Source organism: Peromyscus eremicus, chromosome 3 (assembly GCF_949786415.1).
Source record: "Peromyscus eremicus chromosome 3, PerEre_H2_v1, whole genome shotgun sequence".
NCBI lineage: Eukaryota > Metazoa > Chordata > Mammalia > Rodentia > Cricetidae > Peromyscus > Peromyscus eremicus.
The window spans coordinates 152,876,023-152,896,517 of NC_081418.1; the positions used below are offsets into that span (position 1 = coordinate 152,876,023).

The 20,495-nt window shown below is 45.7% G+C and overlaps 1 protein-coding gene across 1 annotated transcript in view; it reads left to right on the forward strand.

Annotated features, from left to right (window-relative positions):
- Nucleotides 1-2,951: 2,951 nt before the first annotated feature.
- Irag2 (inositol 1,4,5-triphosphate receptor associated 2) overlaps nucleotides 2,952-20,495 on the forward strand; it is a 92,208-nt gene continuing 74,664 nt past the window's right edge. Inside the window, exons 1-9 of the mRNA XM_059257179.1 lie at nucleotides 2,952-3,513; nucleotides 5,452-5,565; nucleotides 7,500-7,680; nucleotides 10,218-10,337; nucleotides 11,100-11,258; nucleotides 14,636-14,753; nucleotides 17,505-17,555; nucleotides 17,904-17,981; nucleotides 19,417-19,473. Coding sequence (XP_059113162.1) covers nucleotides 2,952-3,513; nucleotides 5,452-5,565; nucleotides 7,500-7,680; nucleotides 10,218-10,337; nucleotides 11,100-11,258; nucleotides 14,636-14,753; nucleotides 17,505-17,555; nucleotides 17,904-17,981; nucleotides 19,417-19,473 — 1,440 coding nt within the window. The remainder of the gene's footprint in view (nucleotides 3,514-5,451; nucleotides 5,566-7,499; nucleotides 7,681-10,217; nucleotides 10,338-11,099; nucleotides 11,259-14,635; nucleotides 14,754-17,504; nucleotides 17,556-17,903; nucleotides 17,982-19,416; nucleotides 19,474-20,495) is intronic.

Consider the following 20,495-nt stretch of genomic DNA (forward strand, 5'->3'; position numbering starts at 1 on the left):
GCTCTTCCTTTCCTCTCAAAATTTTAAGCAAGGGTGTCATCTGAAAGTAGCTGGGGACAGACAGTCCCAGCAGCTGGGAAGAAATCTTGGGAACCTGATAATTACAGGTGTTGTGTGTGACTGCAAGGTGTCAATGCTGCCAATGCCATATGGGCTTTTTATAGAAGATTTGCTTCATGAATTTTTGTTGTTCTTGTTTTGGTTTTGGTTTTTTCGTTGTTTTAGTTTTTGAGACAGAGTTTCTCTAGGTAGCCTTGGCTGTCCTGGAACTCACTCTGTAGACCAGGCTGGCCTTGAACTCACAGAGACCTGCCTGTCTCTGCCTCCTGAGTGCTGGGATTAAAGGTGAGTACCACCATCACCCAGCTGTTTCATGGCTTTTGATATCAAGAATTAAAGTATATCCAAGGAAACAACAAATATGTATCAGAAAATAAAATTAGGGCTGGAGAGAGATGGCTCAGTGGTTAAGACTGCCTGCTGCTTTCTTAGAAGACTGGGTTCAGTTCCAAGCACCCACATTGGGCAGCTCACAACTACCTGTAACTCCAGCTCCAAGAGATTTGCTGCCATCATCTGGCCTCATTGGGCACATGTACATATCACATGTGAATACACACAGGCACATATAAATAAAAATAAAATAAAATAAATCTTAAAAAATTAATATGACAAAATGTTCAGTAAAATTCTAAATCCCAAAAGAAATCAGAAACATTTGAGTCCAGTACCTTTGCACTAACTCTGGACTTTGTATTGTTAATACAATAATTTTGTTGACTACAATAGTGTGTTTTACGTTTGAAATCACAAGATCAGCCGTAGACGCACAAAACTGTATTGTAGTCGACAACCAGCAAGTTCAGAGGCGGCCGCTCCTTTAAGGGCAGCTGTTGTTGGACACTTCATTGGCTGACGTTAATGGCCATCAGATTGGAGATGAAGTCAGAGACTGCACTCTGGCATCTTCCCCGACTCTTTCCAGTACTCTTGGTCATTCTAGACCTTTCAAGCTGTGTATCTGGCTTTGGAGTGTTGGGGATCGAACCCAGGCTTCACACAAGCCAAGCAAACCCTTTGTTACTGAGCTATATCTGCATTACACTTTGAAGATTGCCTCACCAGGCTGGGGCTGAATTAGTGGTAGAGCTTGCCTGGAAGTGCAAGGTGCTGGGTTTGATTCCCAACGGTGCAAAAAGAAGGCATACATCCCATACCCAAATAAAGTTTATTAGCTTAGAATTCATTGTTATGGGACTGGGAATAAGTCCTGTGTTTTCAATTTTTTACTAGGTCTTAGAAACTCTTCCTAACTATGCCACTGTTTCTACTATTTAAGCAAAAATTTGGATTTATTTCCAAATCTCTAATTTTTTCTTATAAGAAAAATTCATGTTTTATTTTTAAAAAGACTATCTTGTCATGCAATAAAAATAAGCTGGAGGGCTGGGGGCACGGCACACTAATAAAACAGACACTAAGCCTACATAAAGCCCAGGGTTCCAGTCCTACTCCCAGCAAAACAAAGCAAAAGGTGTACTAGAATCAGGCATTCTCTGGCTCAAATCGTAGTGCTGGGACCATTAACTGAATCTCCTTGAGTCTCAGCTTCTCTGTAAAGGGGATTTTCCATATATCTGACAGGGCTTATATGAAGTTCAGGCAGAAAACACATACACCTATGTACCAAGTAGATTTTGTTCTCAATTGATGAGAAGCAGGGCTGTGTCGATGGAGATGGTGTCGGTGTCTGTGTGAGAGCTGTTGGCACCATTACAGACTATAGCATCATATGATGTCATGTATAACCGGCTGAGTGGTGGTGGTGCACGACTTTAATCCCAGCATTCAGGGGCAGAGGCAGGTGGATCTCTTTGAGGTCAAGGCCGGCCAGCCTGGTCTACAGAGTAAATTCCAGGACAGCCAGGGCTACACGGAGAAACCCTGTTTCAAAAATAGATAGATAGATAGATAGATAGATAGATAGATAGATAGATAGATAGATAGATAGATAATAAATTTTAAAAAATGATATGATTAAAAGTCCAGCTCCAGAATCTTGATGGCCTGGATTTAAATATGGGTTCTATTCTTTTCTGCTTTTCTGAAGCCCAGACTGGCCTGGAACATGCTTCTTAGCTGTGGGTGACCCAGAACTCCTGGCCTCCTGCCTTCACTCACTGAGAGCTGGCATTCCAGGTGTGTAGATCACACCCAGTTTGTCCTGTCTGGGGAATAAAACCCAGGGCTTTGTGCATGGTAGGCAAGACTGTACCAACAGCCACAGCCCTAGTGCTTCTGGCATTGTAAGAGATTTGGGTGTGTGCCTAGTTCTCACTTTGCCAGAAAATGGAGGCAGTAGTCATGTTACCCCAGAGCAGGAGTGGTGGTTGTTATTTCTAAAGATTTATTTTTATTTACTTATTTTTAAGGTTTTCTTTATTTTGCAGTGTGTGTGTATGTGTATGTGTATGTGTGTGTAAGTATTTTGCCTGTGTGTGTGTCTGTACACCATATGCATGCCTGGAGCCTGAGAGGCCAGAAGAGGGCATCAGATCCTCCAGAACTGGAATTATAGATAGTTGTGAGCCACCTTTGGGTGCTGGGAACTGAACCCGGGTTCTCTGCAAGAGCAACAAGTACTCAGCCACTGGACCAAGTCTCCAGCCCCTCAGAGCACTGTTTGAAGGGTGAGCTGCTACATAGCATATACCTGCTCAAGGTGAGAACTTCATCTGTGTTGGCTGTTGGCAGTTCCTGATCCTGTGTTAAATAAATGCATGGGAAGTTGTTGAGAGCAGTTGAACACCTGGTATCCAGGCCCTGCAAAGTCAGTTTTGGAATAAACAGCTGAACTACAAAATCATTGTTAGGACAATGCTAACTTCAAAAATCATGTCTGCTCTTGCCCACTATCCAGCCACTTCTAACTAACTCGTGAGAAGTCAATGATGGCCTCAGTGAGGAAAGAATCCAAGAAGAGTCACAACCCAGTAGAGAGTGTTTGTCGGAAAATCCGAGCCATTCGGAAGAGAGAGGCCGTTTTAAATCTGATTCTACAGACTGCTAACTGCAAGTCCAGCAGCCCTGACAGTCCACAGTCTAAAACCAAGAGAGCCTTTGGGGAGGTGCTGAGGAGAGCGACTGCTACTCACGCTCCTGTGCTGGACTCCTACTCCTCAAGTTCCGAGAGAAAGCACAGCCTCGCTTCCCGCCCTGAAACCATGTCCTCAAGAACCTCGCCCCGCTCTCCCCAGGACGGCCTGGACTTGGTTGTTCTGGAGGGTCCTGAGAACTGCTCACAGCAGAGACCGTGGAGCGACCAGCATCCTCCCTCTTTGGAGTCTCAGTCTGGCCGAGGGGGATGCTTCCCCAGCAAGGATTTAGGTGGTAGCTGCAAGGCGAACTCTTTGCCCACCTCAGTCTTTGGCTTTCTTCGCAGCTATGGGAGGGACACTACGTTTTTCACTCCTTGGGATCGGGTGGTGAGAAAATTATCTCTGAATGAGGATGGTAAATAATCACGTTTTAAAATATTTGCTCTAGCCAAGTGTGGTGGTGCACAGCCTTAACCCCAGCACTCGGGAGTCAGAGGCGGAAGGATCTCTTGAGTTGAAGGCCAGCCTGGTCCACATAGTAAATTCCAGGGCAGCCAGGACTACATAAGAAGAGACCCTGTCTCAAAAAATAAAATATTTGCTTCACATCTGCTTTTTAGTATGCCTAAATTTAAAAAACAAAACACTTCATGCATCTGAATATAGGTGTCTGTTCCCTTCCTGGCTTTTTACTTTTTGATTTTTAGGTTGGCATACAAAGCGATGACTATTGTCACAGCAGTTTCATATTGGACATTCACATTGTCCCCTCCTCCATGCCAATTCCATTGAAAACATTTTTATGTTTATTTTTTTGCATATAAGTATTTTTCCTCCATTTATGTATATATATCACATGTGTGTCACGCCCTTGGAGGCCAGAAGAGGGGATTAGATCCCCTGGAACTGGAGTCACAGATGTTGGGCACCAGTTACGAGTCACCAGGTGGGTGCAGGCAATAAAATCTGGGTCCTCTGTAAGAACAGCCTGTGCTCTTAAATACTGGCCACCCCTCTATCCTTTCTGTTTGAGGTATGTGTCTCTCCCGTTTTAAAAGAAAGCCTGTATTCTGTACACATCTACATAAAACCCGAATTCTCAATCTTATTTGCAAACACACCATGTGGCATTCTTCACCAACCTGAAATAAATGTCACTCAAGCCCAATCTCCATGTGCGTTCTCCTGAAACAGCCCTTTAACTATTTGCATAACAGTAAAACAGCCCTAAGAGAATGTGGGTTCTGGTTGGGGCATAGGTCAAAGGTGGGGTTCATTTCTACAGGCCTTGAGTTCAAACCTAGCACCCACAAACGAGCTCCATTGCAGGAGCCAAGGAAACAGACCATGGAGGAGGTAAATGTGTCGGTCCGAGACCTGGGGAACTGTTTCCAGGCTGTTTCCAGTCTCCTGTGTTAAAAGGCACTCAGAAGCAAAACCTCGCAAGATGGCACATCCCTCGCTCCTCCTGCTTCCTCTCTATTCTTTACATTTCTCTCCTAATGTTTGTTTGTGTTTTACCTGGATGCACGTGTGTGTGAGCCACTCATGCCTGATGCCCACAGAGGGAAGAAGGAGTATCAGCTCTCTAGGAACTGGAGTTACAGATGGCTGTGAGGCATCATGTGCGTGCTGAGGACTAAACCCGGGTCCTCTGGAAGAGCAGCCAATGCCCTCACCACTAAGCCATCTCTCCATCCCCCTCTGTTTTCTTAAACTTTCTTTTGGAGGGCTGGAGAGATGGCTCAGTGGTTAAAAGCACTAGTTGCTCTTCCAGAGGTCCTGAGTTCAATTCCCAGCAACCACATGATGGCTCACAACCATCTATAATGCTGGGAGTACACACAGATAGAGCACTCATACATAAAAAATACATACATAAAATTTAAAATTTTTTCTTTTGTATTTTACTTGTTATTCCACAATACTCTTTAATATGGCAGGGCTATAAACCCCTTCCCCTGTGTCTCCATTCCTTTTATTTTGTTTTGAGACAGGGTCTCACTATATAACCCTGGCTAGCCTGGAACTTGCTTTGTAGACCAGGCTAGCCTCTAATTTAGAGAGATCCACCTACCTTTGCCTTCTGAGTGCTGGGATTAAAGGCATGTGTTTTAGTCTATCCTATGACTAAGTTTGATTTGGGGGCGGGGGCTAGGGATCGAACCCAGGGCCTGCCTCATTATACGGACAGGTGCTATACCTCTGAGCTGCACTCAGCCCCCAAAACCACTTTTAAAAAATGATCTGTTGAAGATATCAGTATGGTCACTGAAGTAAAATTTCTTCAGATTGACACTCCCATGTGAGAGATTAACTATCATGAAACCCAAAACAATTTTTCTTTCTACAGGGTTGAAAACAGAAAGTGAGGGTATCCAGGAAGATGGAGCCTACAGTGCCCATGGGACCTATGGAGAAGAATTTCTGGCAGGCATTTTTCAAGAGTGCGACACTAAGCACTCAGGTGAGCTGTATGAGACACCTGGCCAGGTCGTCTTCCAGAGGGGAACGGTTTGTGTGGGACTGTGTCCCCATGTCTTCACATGTGGGAGCACAACCTCGTCTGAAAGTGAGCCCAGCCGTTAGCTCACAGCTGTTTCTTTATTTCAGGGACTTCCCTGGTCACTGCTCAGAGTGACTTACACTTCGTAGGACTGGTCTCAAGAAATAGATACTTCAAGTATATAAAACTACTCTCCAAATTTAGCTTAAAAACTTTTAATTTTAGCTTTTCACTTCTGGGTTTTTTTTTTTTAGGGGGGGTAGTTCATTATAAAATTTCCACAGGCTATTTTTAGTGTGCAAATGCTTCCTGTCCATTGTAAAAATGTAATCATCTTGGTAAACTTGGTAAGCAAGCAGAAGTGGAAAATCAGCAAACAATTTAACTGTTCTTAATGATTAGTTATATATCTTTCCATGGATTCTTCTGTCAACGTGGCTCTGGCTTTTTTTCTAACTGCAGAAATGTATTAAATAATATACAGAGTAAAGAGGATAACACGAAGAAGCCTTACACTAGTCAGGGAGGTGGCTCAGCACACACAGGCCTCAGCGTCCAAGTTAGGACCCACACGTGGAAGAGGAAAAGCCCTCCCTCCGACAGATTCTCTCTGACCTCCACAGGCCTGCCGCACGGCACAATGCACTTTCTCCCTCACATAACCAAATAAACGTGATATGATCTTAATATCCTTCATATTTGTGTGTTGGAACCAACAAGGTCTCATTTCTAACTCTCCCCATTTTCTCTTTTGGGCTAATTCTCAGATAGCACATTGCACCCAGAAATATTTCAGTACACATACCTACAAGTTAATTGATTTTATTGTTTTAAATTTTTATTACATTTAGTTATCTGCATTGTGTGTGTGTGCATGAGCATGTGCACATGGAGGTCAGAGGTCAGTTTGCAGGGTTCCATGTGCTCCTTCTACCAAGTTGATAGAACTCTAGCCCAAGCCCGCCCCCTGCCAGCTTGACAGGTTGGCAAGGGTTATGGGGATTATTTTTAGAAGCATCAGCAACTCATCCATCAAAAATGCATGTTTCAGGCCCTGGCCAGCAGGGTGTCAACAGGGGCGACCCACCTGCGGGAGAGAATGAGAGGGACGGGGAGACACGAAAGGACGACAGCAAGACAGTGTGTTCTGATCAAGCTGCAAATTTTATTCTCCTCAGCAAGGCTTATATAGCATGGGAGAGGGAGGGAAAGAGGGAAGGGGTGCACGACGTGCCGTACGTGCAGGTGAAGGGAGACGTGCAGGTGCAGGTGAAGGACTATGTGCAAGTCATGAGGCTGCTAGGTGATAAGGTCACTGGTCAGGGCCCATTGTCCTGTTGCTATGCTACCTGACCTGCCTGACCTGTTCTTTATCTTTGGGGGCATCTGGTTTAGGGCAGGGGCTTGTTCTGTGGCCTAGCTAGTACTTTTCCATGGTCCATGTTTGGTCCCTGACAGTTTCAGGCCAGTGAGAGGGCTCAGTGGTAAAGGTGCCTGCCACCAAGCCTGGCAGCCTGATTCGATCCCCAGAACCCACACAGTGGATGGAAGGAGAGAACTGGCTCTTATGAGCTGTCCTTTGACCTCTACACGCACACACGTGCACCAGCTTACACATGCAAAGTACATAAAATTGAATCAAAAATGTCTTCCAAACTCAGAATGCAGCTCTGTTGCCTGGGACACACAACTCTAGGTTCAGTCCCCAGCATCACATAAATAATAGGTGTGGTCACGCACACCATAGTCCCACCACTCAAGAGGTACAGGCAGAAGGATCAGAAACTTAAGGTCATCCTTGATTACATAGAAAGTTTGAGGCTGGCCCAGGATACATGAGAACCTGTCTGAAAACAACGTGTTTTCAAAAGTAATTTTCCTTTCTTCCCCCTAAGGCACAGTAGGAGTCAACAAAATAATGACTTACTTGAGACAAACCACTGGCCAAGACTTGGAAGACAGTGTCCTTGAAGAGCTGGGGACCATGCTTGATCTTGAAAATACAAACCCATGTGTGGACCTGGACACCTTCCAGGGCATCATGAAGGAGTGGATAGCTCACTATATGAGCAGAAGGTGAGCAGAGGTCCAGCAGAAACACCCCAGGGCAGCCTCCATCACCCATCACTGTGGTCCATGCATTGTACTGATGGAAATGCAATAAGTGCCCTTCCCCATCTTGCACCCCAAGACCACCTTAAAGATGTTACCTTATAGCTGAGCCCCGACACCATCAGGACTGTGGTGAACCCTGCTGGTGTGCATTCTGTACTATGGCTGCTGAGGGGGTGGGCACCTATGAGGCCACTCCCCAGCTGGTTCTGATGATGCGCACGTGCTGTGATGGGGACAAGGAAGTTCTCCCATCCAAGTATTAAGTGGGTCAGACCCTGCTTAGCCTCCAAGATCAGACAAGACAAGACAAGTGTGTTTAGGGCAGTACAGCTTAAAGGAAGGTACCGTCCTCTGGGAACTGAACTGACCCGAGAGCCGTGAGGTGCGCTGACACTGACCCCAGCAGGAACTTAGAGTCTGTGCCAACGGGGCTGGTAAAAACGTACAGATAACAGTGACAGCCACCCTCCATCAGGAGTGATATAAATACACAAAACACACACTGTTACAAGTAACAGGAAACGCCAATAACAGGGCTGGGAGAGAGACCCTCGGTGGGTGAGAGTGCTTGCCGTGCAAGATGAGGGCCGGCACCCAAGTTCCCAGCACGCATGTAAAGACAAGAGTGTGGCCGAGCAGGCCTGGAGCCTTTGCACTGTCGGCGTGGAGACAGGAGGATCGCTGCGTCTAGCTAGCTACCAGCCTAGCTCTGGGGTCAGCGAGAGAGACTATGAATGAATAAGGTACAGATGACAGAGCTGAACACTTAGTGTCCACACACCTGTATGTATATCTGCACACATGTGCCCTCAACACACGCTTAAACAAAGTATATTTTGAAAAAAGAAAAAGTGGAGATAAAGCATATATACCATTTTGCCATTTGCCTTACAGATACTTAAAGTTTTAAATTGCATTCTTGGCATGTGTGTGGATGCTTGTGGAGGTCAGAGGGTGACACCTCCACCCACTGAGCCAGCTCACTGGACCTCAATGACAGATTTAAGAGTGGCTTCATCAGTGTCGAGAGACAAATGACCAGACTGGTAGAACAGCGAGCTGGTTCAGCCTTTTTGTTTTTGTTTTTGTTTTGTTTTTTGAGACAGGGTTTCTCTGTGTAGTTTTGGTGCCTGTCCTGGATCTTGCCCTGTAGACCAGGCTGGCCTCAAACTCACAGAGATCCACCTGGCTCTGCCTCCTGAGTGCTGGGATTAAGGGCGTGCGCCACCTCCACCCAGCCTGGTTCAGCTTTTTAAACAGCCATTTAAGAACACATTCAAAACCCTTAAAAATGTGTAATATCATTGAAGTATGATGGCAGATTCCTGTAATCACAGCAGGATGCAGAGGCAGAGGGATCAATATTGTTTTGAGGCCTGTCTGGCTTATGTAGCAAGCTCCAGGCCAACCAGGAATATACAGTGAGAATCTGTCTTACAAAACAAAACAACCAAACAGCAACAATAGAAACAATATCTTTGAGCAGGTAATATATATTGAAAGAAAATAGCCAACCATATGCTTCTGCATTCAGCTAAAGGTTGTTCATGTGTGTGTGAGCGTACATGTGAGTGTGTGTGTAGGTTTGTGTATGTAGGTGCATATGTAGGGGTGTGTGTGTGTAGGTGTGTGTAGGTCTACAGTTGATGTTTCATGTTTTCTTCCACTTTCCACTTTATTTACTGAGATAACGTCTTTCTCTGAACCTGGACTTCTGTTATGGAATATTATTTTAACTAGGGAAAGATACGTTACATTTCTTTATGCTGCAGAATATTACTTTAACTGTGTAAATGTGTGTTACTTTTGTTTATGCTGCAAATGCTTAATGAGTTAAGGATGTGTGTTTAATTATGTAAAGATGTGTTGCATCTGTTTCGTCTTGCCTGCCTAAGGCACCTGATTGGTCTAATAAAGAGCTGAACAGCCAATAGCTGGGCAGAGGGATTGGCCAGGCTGGCAGGCAGAGAGAATAGGAGAGATCTAGGTTCAAGAGAAGAGGAAAGACAAGAAAAGGAGAAGATAAGAAGGGAGGCAGCTGTCAGGCAACTAGACATAGAGACAGCAAGGAAGGAAGAAAGGGTAAAAAGCCCTGAGGTAAAAGGTAGATAAACAGGTTAATTTAAGTCAAGAGAGCTAGCCAGAAACCTGCCTAAGCTAGGCCAAGCATTCAAAACTAATAAGTCTCTGTGTCATGATTTGGGAGCTGGTTGGTGGCCCAAAAGAAAAATGCCTGGTACAGACCTCAATGATTCCAAGTAATCTACCTGCAGCTTGCGTAGGTCATCCTCCTGTCTCTGTGTCCTGAGCACAGGGATTCCAGGCGGCCTACACATCACGTGGCTTCAGCCCGACCTCAGTCCTTATGCTTGCTAGACAAGCACGCTCTCCTGAGCTATCTCCCAGCCGCAGATGGGGATGAGCAGAGCACACTTGAAAACTGGACTGGACTTTGGTCCGCAGGATCTGGGCACACTGACTTTGCCTTCTGCCTCCAGGGAAGGAGCACGGAGTCGATGGAGTGGCAGCTGGGACGACTCTGTGTTTGAACCACAGGAAGATGTGAGACCAGATGGGCCCCGCTGTGAGCTGCTCCAGGATTGCAGGGCACGCAGGAAGTGAGTCCTTCCTAGACCTCTCTCCTGTCTTGCAGCTAAGATGATACCCTGTCTGGCTTTGAGGTCTGTTCTGGGGACCTGTCTAGGCAAGTCTTGAGTGTCCTCCACTGCCTTGTAGACACCTCTACTTCCTTCTTGTCCTTTCCCGTTTTATTTCACAGTCCACATTATTAATCATATGCTACTATTTGTTTGTGGAAGAACTAACAGATGGCTTTAAATATTTAACTCTTCACCTTCTGTGTTAGAACTGGTTTCACTGGGAACAGAAATTCATGTAAGATTGCTAATCTAAATTAGCCACTTACTTGGTCATGAAAAATATCTCCACTGTGGACTTTTGGAGTTATCTGTGACAAGTTCTGTTCAAAATAAAGTTAGGAAGTTGATTGTAATTCTTTGGGAGATCCCATATGTGACTCTATATACACAGGCACATGCATGTGTATAATATGTACACACACAAATATATATGGATGGGTCTGGGTCTTATGTAACCCAGGCTGGTGTGAATCTGAGTGTGTATCTAGCTGAGGATGACTTTAGCCTCCTTGTCCTCCTGCCTCCACACCTGGCGAGGAGAGTCTGCGAGGCTATGAGAGCAGATACTCAGTGTGTATGTGAACTATGTTCATGGTATTGGGGAGGGAAAAGGATAAAAAGTCAAGAACGTTTATCCCAGTCTGGGCTAACCCTTCGCCTGGCTTTACTTAGAAGGGATGGAGGCACTGAAGACCATCCACATGCCTCCTCTCAATTCAGGGAGATGTCTGACTTGATCGCGTGTGTTGCGGACCTGCACTCCAACAAGCAGAAACTGGAAGAGGAGAACACGACATGTAAACTGGCATTAGAAGCCATGGAAGAAGCCAACAGGCAGCTGGCAGAGGACTGCACCAGCCTGCACCTTCAGATGAAAACGTGAGCCTCTGTGTTCCGGGGCATCCTGGGATTTCAGTTTTGCTGTTTCATAAACCCTTTAGCTATGTATGATTTACATCACCTGAAGACCACATCTGGGGAGTCTCTAAACCCAGGCTGTTCGTATGGACAAGGTTGTGCAGGCCGTTACCTAACTCACTCCCATCATGCCAGCAGAAACTCAGTGTCTTTCAGCAGGGACCCCTTGTCCTGTGCCCCCTGGTCCTGTCCCCCCTGGTCCCGTCCCCCCTCTTGTCCTGCCCCCCCTTTACAGTCCCTGGCAGCCACTAACACTTTGCATATTCCATTGTGCGGGGCCATTCACCCCCACTCTTCCCCAGGGTACTCTTGAGTGGGAGCAGCAGGAAATATTAGATAGAAATATAGCTAGAGACAGACAGACAGAAACACAGATCAGGAGGGCCTGGATCCTCATCCATTGGGTCCTGACAGTCTCTGCCAAAGGGCCTTTAAAGAATGCGGGGGGGGGCGGGGGGGGGGACGACAAAAGACCTCCCCCAGGCACGGCCAAGTGCAGACCCTTCCAACCACCTGGCAACCTTGTCCGTGGTCAAATCAGCCCCTTATGTGGCTCTGCTGTGTCAGGCAAACTCAGGCCTCACAAGGAAACTTCTGTGGGCTCCCACATTTCATGTGAGTGGATTTATAACAATACGTGGTCTTTTGTGCCTGGCTTCATTCATTTAGCACCATGTTTTAAAGGTTCGTCCATATTATAGCAGATACACTTAACTCGCTTTTTTGGCTGAATATTATTCCACTGTTTGGATGTACCGCATCCTCTTTATCCATCCTTCAAGTAATGGACTTTCAGGTTATTTATGCTTCTTGTTTAGTATGAGTAATACAGTAATGAAAATTTGTTTAATGGTTTTTATTTTTTTTATTTTTTTCGAGACAGGGTTTCTCTGTGTAGTTTTGGTGCCTGTCCTGGATCTTGCTCTGTAGACCAGGCTGGCCTCAAACTCAGAGATCCACCTGCCTCTGCCTCCCGAGGGCTGGGGTTAAAGGTGTGCGCCACCACCACCTGACATTGTTTAATGGTTTTTACATGTACTTTTATTCCAAAAATTTTAAATGTCTCAGTTCTTCTGGGTGTAGGTCCAGCAGTAGGATGTCTGTGTCGCAGAGGAACCTCAGTTAGTCACGAGTCCTTTTCTAGTGGTGGTGATCTCTGCCTCGCACAAGACGGTACCGTCTAAGATCGGTGTGTCTGTGGTCTAGAAAGGCAGGCGAATGTCAGGTGAATCCCTGCTCTTGCCAAGTCCGTGCTGGAAACGATGGTGGCTGTGCAAGTGACTGTTGTCTGAAACGTGCCCTCTAGGGACCGACCTGTGTCCTAGAGAAGAACCACAGACCCTCAGGCAGGGGGCCCACACTGTAAGCACAGACCGCAGAAAACTGTCACCAGGCAAGAAATAATGAACTTTGTATGGAGCCTGCGTCCCCAGAGCGGGAGCTGGGTCCAGCTACCAGGACTACAAGGGCAGTGTCTGGGTTAGATTAGAGTGGAGTCTAGCTATAGATTCTCATTTTTCATATTTAATACCATTTTTCTTTTTATTTCTTTAATAGTAATAATATTGGTATGTGTGAGACAGACAGACACAGACACACAGACACACGTGTGTCATGTGCATGCAGTGCTCAAAGAGGCCAGAAGAGGTCATCAGGTCCCCTGAAACTGGAGTTGCAGATGGTTGTGAGCTGACCTGCCTGGAGACTGAGTTCCAGCCCTCTCTCCTCCTCCCTCTCTCCTCCTCCCTCTCTCCTCCTCCCTCTCTCCTCCTCCCTCTCTCCTCCTCCCTCTCTCCTCCTCCCTCTCTCCTCCTCCCTCTCTCCTCCTCCCTCTCTCCTCCTCCCTCTCTCCTCCTCCCTCTCTCCTCCTCCCTCTCTCCTCCTCCCTCTCTCCTCCTCCCTCTCTCCTCCTCCCTCTCTCCTCCTCCCTCTCTCCTCCCTCTCTCCTCCTCCCTCTCTCCTCCTCCTCCCTCTCTCCTCCCTCCCTCTCTCCTCCCTCTCTCCTCCCTCTCTCCAGCCCGACTTTCACCACTTTTAATGCTCAGTGTAACCTGTGCAGAGGTGAAGCTCAGCCAACATTTGTCTAATGGTCAAGATCTTAGCAGGGAAAGAAAATGGACCTGTGAGCCCCTGTGAGGATGGTTAAACTAACGGGATGCACAGTAGGACACAGATTATCAGAACATGCTGACCCAGCTGCCTCTTGATGGCTGGTTAGACTATTTCCAGGGCTTTAACACTGTAATAGATTTCCTTACCAAACACGTCGTTCAGAAACTAGTACTTTCACGCCAACACTGCTGTGTAAACTCTGAGGACAGATACATGTCTCTGAGCTTCCACTATGGCCCCCATACAGGGATTATTTAAATATCTGGAAGATCACACTGACTAAATCACATTATTCAGTAGCGGGAAAGGAACGTGTCATCCAGGCAATGATTGGCTTTCAGGAGACTCTAAATCAGCTGTTCTCAACCTGTGGGTCGAATGACCCTTTCACAGGGGTCACATATCAGATATCCTACACATCAGATATTTATATTATGATTCACAACAGTAGCAAAACTACAGCTATGAAGTAGCAACAAAATAATTTTATGGTGGGGGTCACCACAGCATGAGGAACTGTATTAAAGGGCTGCAGCATTAGGAAGGTTGAGAACCACTGTGAAAAAATTATCTTTGTGTGTGTATGCACTCCCATGGGCATGATGCGTGTGCGCAGGGATGTGTCGTGGTATGTGCTTTTACCATCTGGGCCATTTCATTGACCTGAGATTCTAATTTCTTTAAATAAAAAAAAAATATTTTAAAACCATATTTTTACCTTTGAGATTTTCATACACCCATACAGTGTATTTTGATCATATCCACTCATCTTTCCTCCCCAAACTCCTAAATACAGCCCCCACCGTTTTGTTCTCTCCCTCCCTCTCCCCCCCTCTCCCCCCCTCCCCCTCCCCCTCTTCCCCCCTCTCCCCCCTCTCCCCCTCTCCCCCTCTCTGCTCCTCCCCTCCTCCCCTTTTCCCTCTCTCCCTCCCCCCTCCTCCTCTCCCCCTCTCCCCCTCTCCCTCCCTTTCCCACACTCTTCACTCTAGATATTGAGATGTAGGACTTTGTGTCTCCTTTCCCCCTATTTCCTCTCCTGACACACTCCCTCGAATTCTCTGTTTTCTAAGCCCCTGAATCAGGTGCATGTGGTATTTTTACTATCTTGGGCACCTGGTTTAGGCCTTTTGTGGTTTTCAGCTTGGGTCCGGAAATAGTCCTGGCTTGCCTTTGAACCCCTGACGGTTAACTTGAGGTTTGCTCACTGCCGCCCTAACCCCTCACAGTGCCCAGCAAGCTGTCAGGAGAGGCAGTCTTTTGAAGGAAGAGCTGGAGGACCTGAAGGTTACCATGGCTGTGTCAGAAGAGCAGAAGACCATGGCCGTGGCCCAGAACAAGCAGTTAGTAAGTCATCAGATGGGGCAAGATTCGCACGGACAACATGTGGCTGAAGTCCGAGCATAGAGGACTGGGACTGGGCTTAGGGACAGAGCACTGGCCTGCATGCAGAACCCTGGGTCCATTCCCAACACCTTGTGTTCTTGCAAGTGTACACGCGTGTGTGCGTATACACACACACACACACATACACACACACACACACACACACACACACACGTTAGCATACAGGCATACAAATAAATGTGAGAGAGAAAAAAAACCTTTAAAAATTTGTTTTTCTCTCCAAGATTAAAATTCTTAGCCAGATGTTGACTCATGCCTATAATCCCAGTACTTAGGAGGTGGAGACTGGCAGGTGAGAGGTTCAAGGTCACCCTCAGCTATATAGTGAGTTCAAAGTCAGCCTGGACTAAATGAGACCCTGTCTCAAAAACCAACAAATTCTTAACAGATGTCTCAGTCATATGTGCTGGTCTGTGGAAAAGTAGCAATCCCTGGATTATTTCCCAAAGTTGGTAGGTGAATTCATAAATATACCAAAACTAAATTGAATTTAAAAAAGAAATTGTCACTTCTGAGTACTTTACAAGTCACTAGGCAGCTTCCTGAAGCCACAGGAAATGAGCCAGGCAGTGGTTGAGAGCAAAAGTCATTTTACCTAAGCCTCTGCCCAAATGCCGGGTGTCCACAGTCGTTGTATAGACCTTGCTAACAGTGGGGAGGGGCCAGTGAGAGTCATCCGGACTTGTCACTCTCTGTAAGTCATGGGGACTCTCACTTTCCAGAGTCAGTCATTTGTGACTGTCCTAAACCAGCAGTGCCTTGGGCTTATCACCTGCTTGAAGCAGATGTGGAGATTAACTGGTGCCAGGTCCTGTGTGACAGGAGGGACTCTGCAAAAGTGTTCCAGAGGAGGCACCGAGACCCCTGAGGGGGACCTAACTGTGGTGTGGTGGGACGGACACTCAGCCAGCTGAAAAGTCAGTCAAAGCACTGGGAGATACAGGAGAGACTGTTTGATAGCGTGTGACGGTCCTGCTAGTGCTCAAGGAGGACCAGACTCAAGGAGGAGCAGACTCAAGGAGGAGCAGCCACATCAGAGTCTCCGGTAGTTTACCTAGAACACTGTAATCTTACACACGTTTTCATCTGCAGGGGGCTTTTAGGCCTCTACCCCAACTTATTTTCTAAACAAGTGAGTTCACAGAGACACATGTTTCAGTCATCTTCAGCAGGGATTTGCTCTCTGGGCAGCTGGCAGCCAAGGCCATTTAAAAAGAGGCAATTAGACAAACATTTACTGCATCTGATAAGAGGAGAAGATGAGCAAGCAGCACTGATGAGCAGGTTTTAAAGGTACCATTTCAGCAAACTTAAATTCCAATGACATCAGAAGTCCTGGTCCTTTTCTCTCTCTAAGCTGTGCAAACAAAACCCACCAGTAAGCTACCTGTCTTCAAGTTACAGTTGAGGAATGACCAAGGCACAGAGCCCTTTAGAGTAATTCCTTATTTCTATGTAACAATATTTTCTGAGTAAGCTCATAAATAATGAATGTTACAGCTTAGTATTTTACTTTTCCCCTTCACGGAGAGATGACAGGAGAGTCCTAGGGAGTCACTGTCTATGTGCACACTTGGCTTTGAGTGGACCACTCGAGCCTTCCAGGATGAAATGCAGGTGACAGTCACTCCCAAGAAGGACAAAAAGCTTAACATGTGTCCAGTGTCCATTTCTCTCCTCTGATGTCCAGTACCAAGAAGTCCAGTGTTAGAGACATAGAATTCTAACTAACCCTTTGCACTTTATACTGTTTTATAATCTCAGGAGCATATTAAATATATTTCATAAGTAATCACAGACATTCTATGAGATGGAACCAGAAGTCACCACAGCTGCCTCTACATGTATTTAAAATTTTACTAGAGTGATAAGATTTGGATGGCAAATTTAAAGCAATTGTGGGCTATAGAGCAAGACCTCAAATGGGTGGGTGGGTGGATGGGTGGGTGGTTGAATCGGTGGGTGGATGAATAGTTGGGTGGATGGATGGGTAGATGAGTGGATAGGTGGGTAGATGATGGCTGGGTGGGTGGTTGGGTGGATGGATGGGTAGATGAGTGGATAGGTGGGTGGATGATGGTTGGGTGGGTAGATGGATGGGTGGGTAGGTAGATGATGGATGAATGGTTAGTTAGGTGGGTAGATGGATGGGTAGGAGATGGATGGTTGGGTGGATGAATGGTTGGGTGGATGGTTCAGTGGATGGATGGATGTTTGGTTAGGTGGGCTGATGGATGGGTAGTTGGTTAGATGGGTGGGTGGATGGATGGATGGATGTTTGGTTAGATGGGTGGATGGGTGGGTGGGTGGATGGATGGATGGATGGATGGATGGATGGATGGATGGATGGATGGATAGATGGTTAGGTGGGTGGGTAGATGGGTTGGTGGGTAGGTGGGTGAATAGATGGTTGGTTGGGTAGGTGGGTGGATGAATGGTTAGGTGGATGAATGGATGGATGTTTGGTTAGATGGGTTGATGGATGGATGGATGGATGGATGGATGGATGGATGGATGGATGGATGGGATAAGTGGGTGTGTGGATAGATGGATAGAAAATACTTCCAGGGTGTCTCAGTGTGACAGGGGAATGCCAGAATAAAAGAAAAGGAAAAGCTCACCAGCACAATAGCCTTGGAGGTTAACTCTGTATAATTTTCATAAAATTCTTAATTTTATTATTTTTTTCAGGAGACAGAAATCAGGACTCTGATTATTAAGATTCAGGCTCTCCAAGAAGAGGTTTGTCAAAACCAGTAAACACTGGAGGAGACAAGTTGGGAGCACATGTGGTCAGGATTCTGAGTGAAGGGCATGGTTCTCCAAGTCCCTCTACCTCAAACTTACAGGGTGATTTTTCAAATTATAGGTGATGAATTATAGATAGGGTCTCCCTATCTGAACAGAAATACCGTATTACTTCAAGTAGCCATGACAAGTGAGATTTTAAACGGTTCTCTCCAGCCGTATGAGCTGCTGGGATGGAACTTTCAATGTCAGGCTCACTTTTGGAATTCAGGTTTTTGTGTTTTGTGTGTGTTTGTTTTTGTTGGGGGGATTAAATCTAAAAAACACTGTCTTTTATACTAGAATATTAAGAATGTCATGGACATAGACTCTCTGGAAAAGAAGATTGAAGAATTATCTGAAACCAAGAAAGAGTGTCAAGTAAGTACCTCCCAATGCCCTCAGCCATTTTCTTGGGTCAAATCGATATTCTAGGTGTGTGTGACATGCAACACCACAACCACAGCTCCCAGTTCTGAAATTTAGGTGCTTCAAGATGTCCAAATCCCAGACAAGGGAATTTCTCTCACTCTGTGTTCTGGAATGAGAGAATTTTAGCTTTAGGGACATGTAGTTCAGCTGCTGTGAAGTTATCTTCTCATGTGACAGAAGTCAGTGGGTTTTGCTATATTCACACAGCTGGGAACTCTCCCCGGGACTGAAGTTAAATTCTCTTCACATCTCCAGAAGAGAACTCTTTATTGTTACTATAGTTCTAAGCAACTATTAGTCAATTTCCTATTCATTCTGTACTTACCTATTCTGGATTCTTGACATACATGTTTTGTACATGGAATCATAAGGTCTTTCATGACTGGCTTCGTTTGTGATGTTCAAAACATTTATACACATTATAGCGTATTCTATTACTTTTTTGATGAATATTATTCCGTTGAATACAAATGTTGCATCCTATCTACTTCAGTTAACAGCCATTTAAGCCAGCTCCGTTTCTTGACTCTTAGAGTAATGTGGCCGAAAGCATTTGTGTACAAGTTTTCATGTGAATATGTTTCCATTTCTCTTGGTTTTATCATAAGAGCCGAGTCACTGGTTCATGTGGTCATTCTGAGTTTAACATTTTGAGGAATGTCCCTTTTTCCAGAGCAACTGTTCTACTAGCTATCCACCACCAGCACTTCAGGAGGGGCTGGATTTTTCTGTATCCTTGACAATATTTGTAACTTACCATTCCTTTTCCTTTAAAAAAATATGATCATAGTACTCATTTTTAATCTTTAATTTTTGAGACCCGAACATTTACCTTATGACCAAACACTGAAATCCTCAAGATGAGCCAGATGCTACAGCCACTGCCCTCTTGGGTTGAGGCCTTGCCCCTTCATGGAATCTGTTTGTCTGTGATAGACAGTGCTAAGGAGCCTCATTCTCCCAGTCCCAGTCCTGTTCCATCCCTTTGTCTTGGCGCTCCAGTTGTACTGGGTCTTGCTCTGACAGGGTGGCCTTAACTGCCACTGATGGGGTAGCCCTGACTGCCACTGATGGGGTAGCCCTGACTGCCATTGATGGGGTAGCCCTGACTGCCATCAGTGGACTTCTGCAGGTGACAGACTTTAGAGCCTTAACACATTGAGTCTCATTGCAACACTTTCCAAACAATGACAACTGCAGCGTTGTTTCTGCCACTGAAGCCAAAAAGTTATTTTATTTTAAATGATGCATATATGTGTGGTGGTGGTGGGGAAGCCTGCCCCTCCTGGTGGAATCCTCTTATGGACACCGTGCTCTGTTTTTTTTTTTTGTTTGTTTGTTTTTTTAAGCCACATCCTATGGCTTCACCCAATTGTCTTTCCAGATGCAGCTGTACATGTATGAGGACATGCTACTTACTAAAGATGCAAGTTTGCAAAAGGTAGGTCCTCTCCCCAAGACTGGGGTTCTTCCAGGCTTGGCTGGCTTTGTCCAAACCCTGAAGGAAATGGTAACTTGCATAACTTGACCCTTATTCAAAGATTTGGTGCCATTAGCCTGGCATTTGAGGGGGAAAGTTTTCCTGAGTAGAGAAACAGGTTGTCTTATATTTGGACAACTCTACTAAACTCTGAGTTCTGGTAGAGTTAGCCATTAGCTACTGCTGATGCTATTTTGGTTACAGCAATGCAAACCAATATGCAGCCCTTCTTCACCTTAGGGATGACGAAGAACATGTCCCCAATGATTTGCAACCCTATTTGGCTAATTGTTAGTTATAAAGGTAGAAACTTATCCTCACAACCTGTGACCATAGCCCCCTTGGTAACAAATGGCTCTGGCTTTAGAAATGGTGCTTACAGTGGCTTCCAGAGACCCAGAGAGAACACCGCGTAAGTAAATTGAACACTTGCAGTGGAAGACAGAGGGAAGAGGGAGAAATATTCTCCACTTTCCCCTCATACTAGAAATCTTCAAAGGAGATGTGGAGCACTCCTGACTCTGGGGTACTGAGCACTATACTATCTAAGTCTCTGTGTTGAGAGTATCCCTGGCTCTAGTGATGCTGTGACTATGGCCCCCCTTGACTCCCCCAGGCCCTGGTCTTTCTGCTATTCTGTACCCCTACTCAGTTTTCATTAGATAGTGACAGGGCATCTGCCTCACACTATCAGTTGTGGAATAAAGCTGACCAGTCTCTCATTGCCCATACTTGCTGGTCTTTGTACCAAACAGTGGTGCAGTGTTGTGTGTGTGTGTGTGTGTGTGTGTGTGTGTGTGTGTCTAAATATAAATATTTAGACTGCCCCAGAACTCACAGATTTCACCCTCATCTACCTCCTAAGTGCTGGGATTAAAGGTATGTACCACCATACCCAAGTTCCTCATGTATTTTTAGTCACAATGACTTGTTCAGCTGTCAAATTATGAGATTGATTAAAAAGATCCCTTAGTTGGATATCT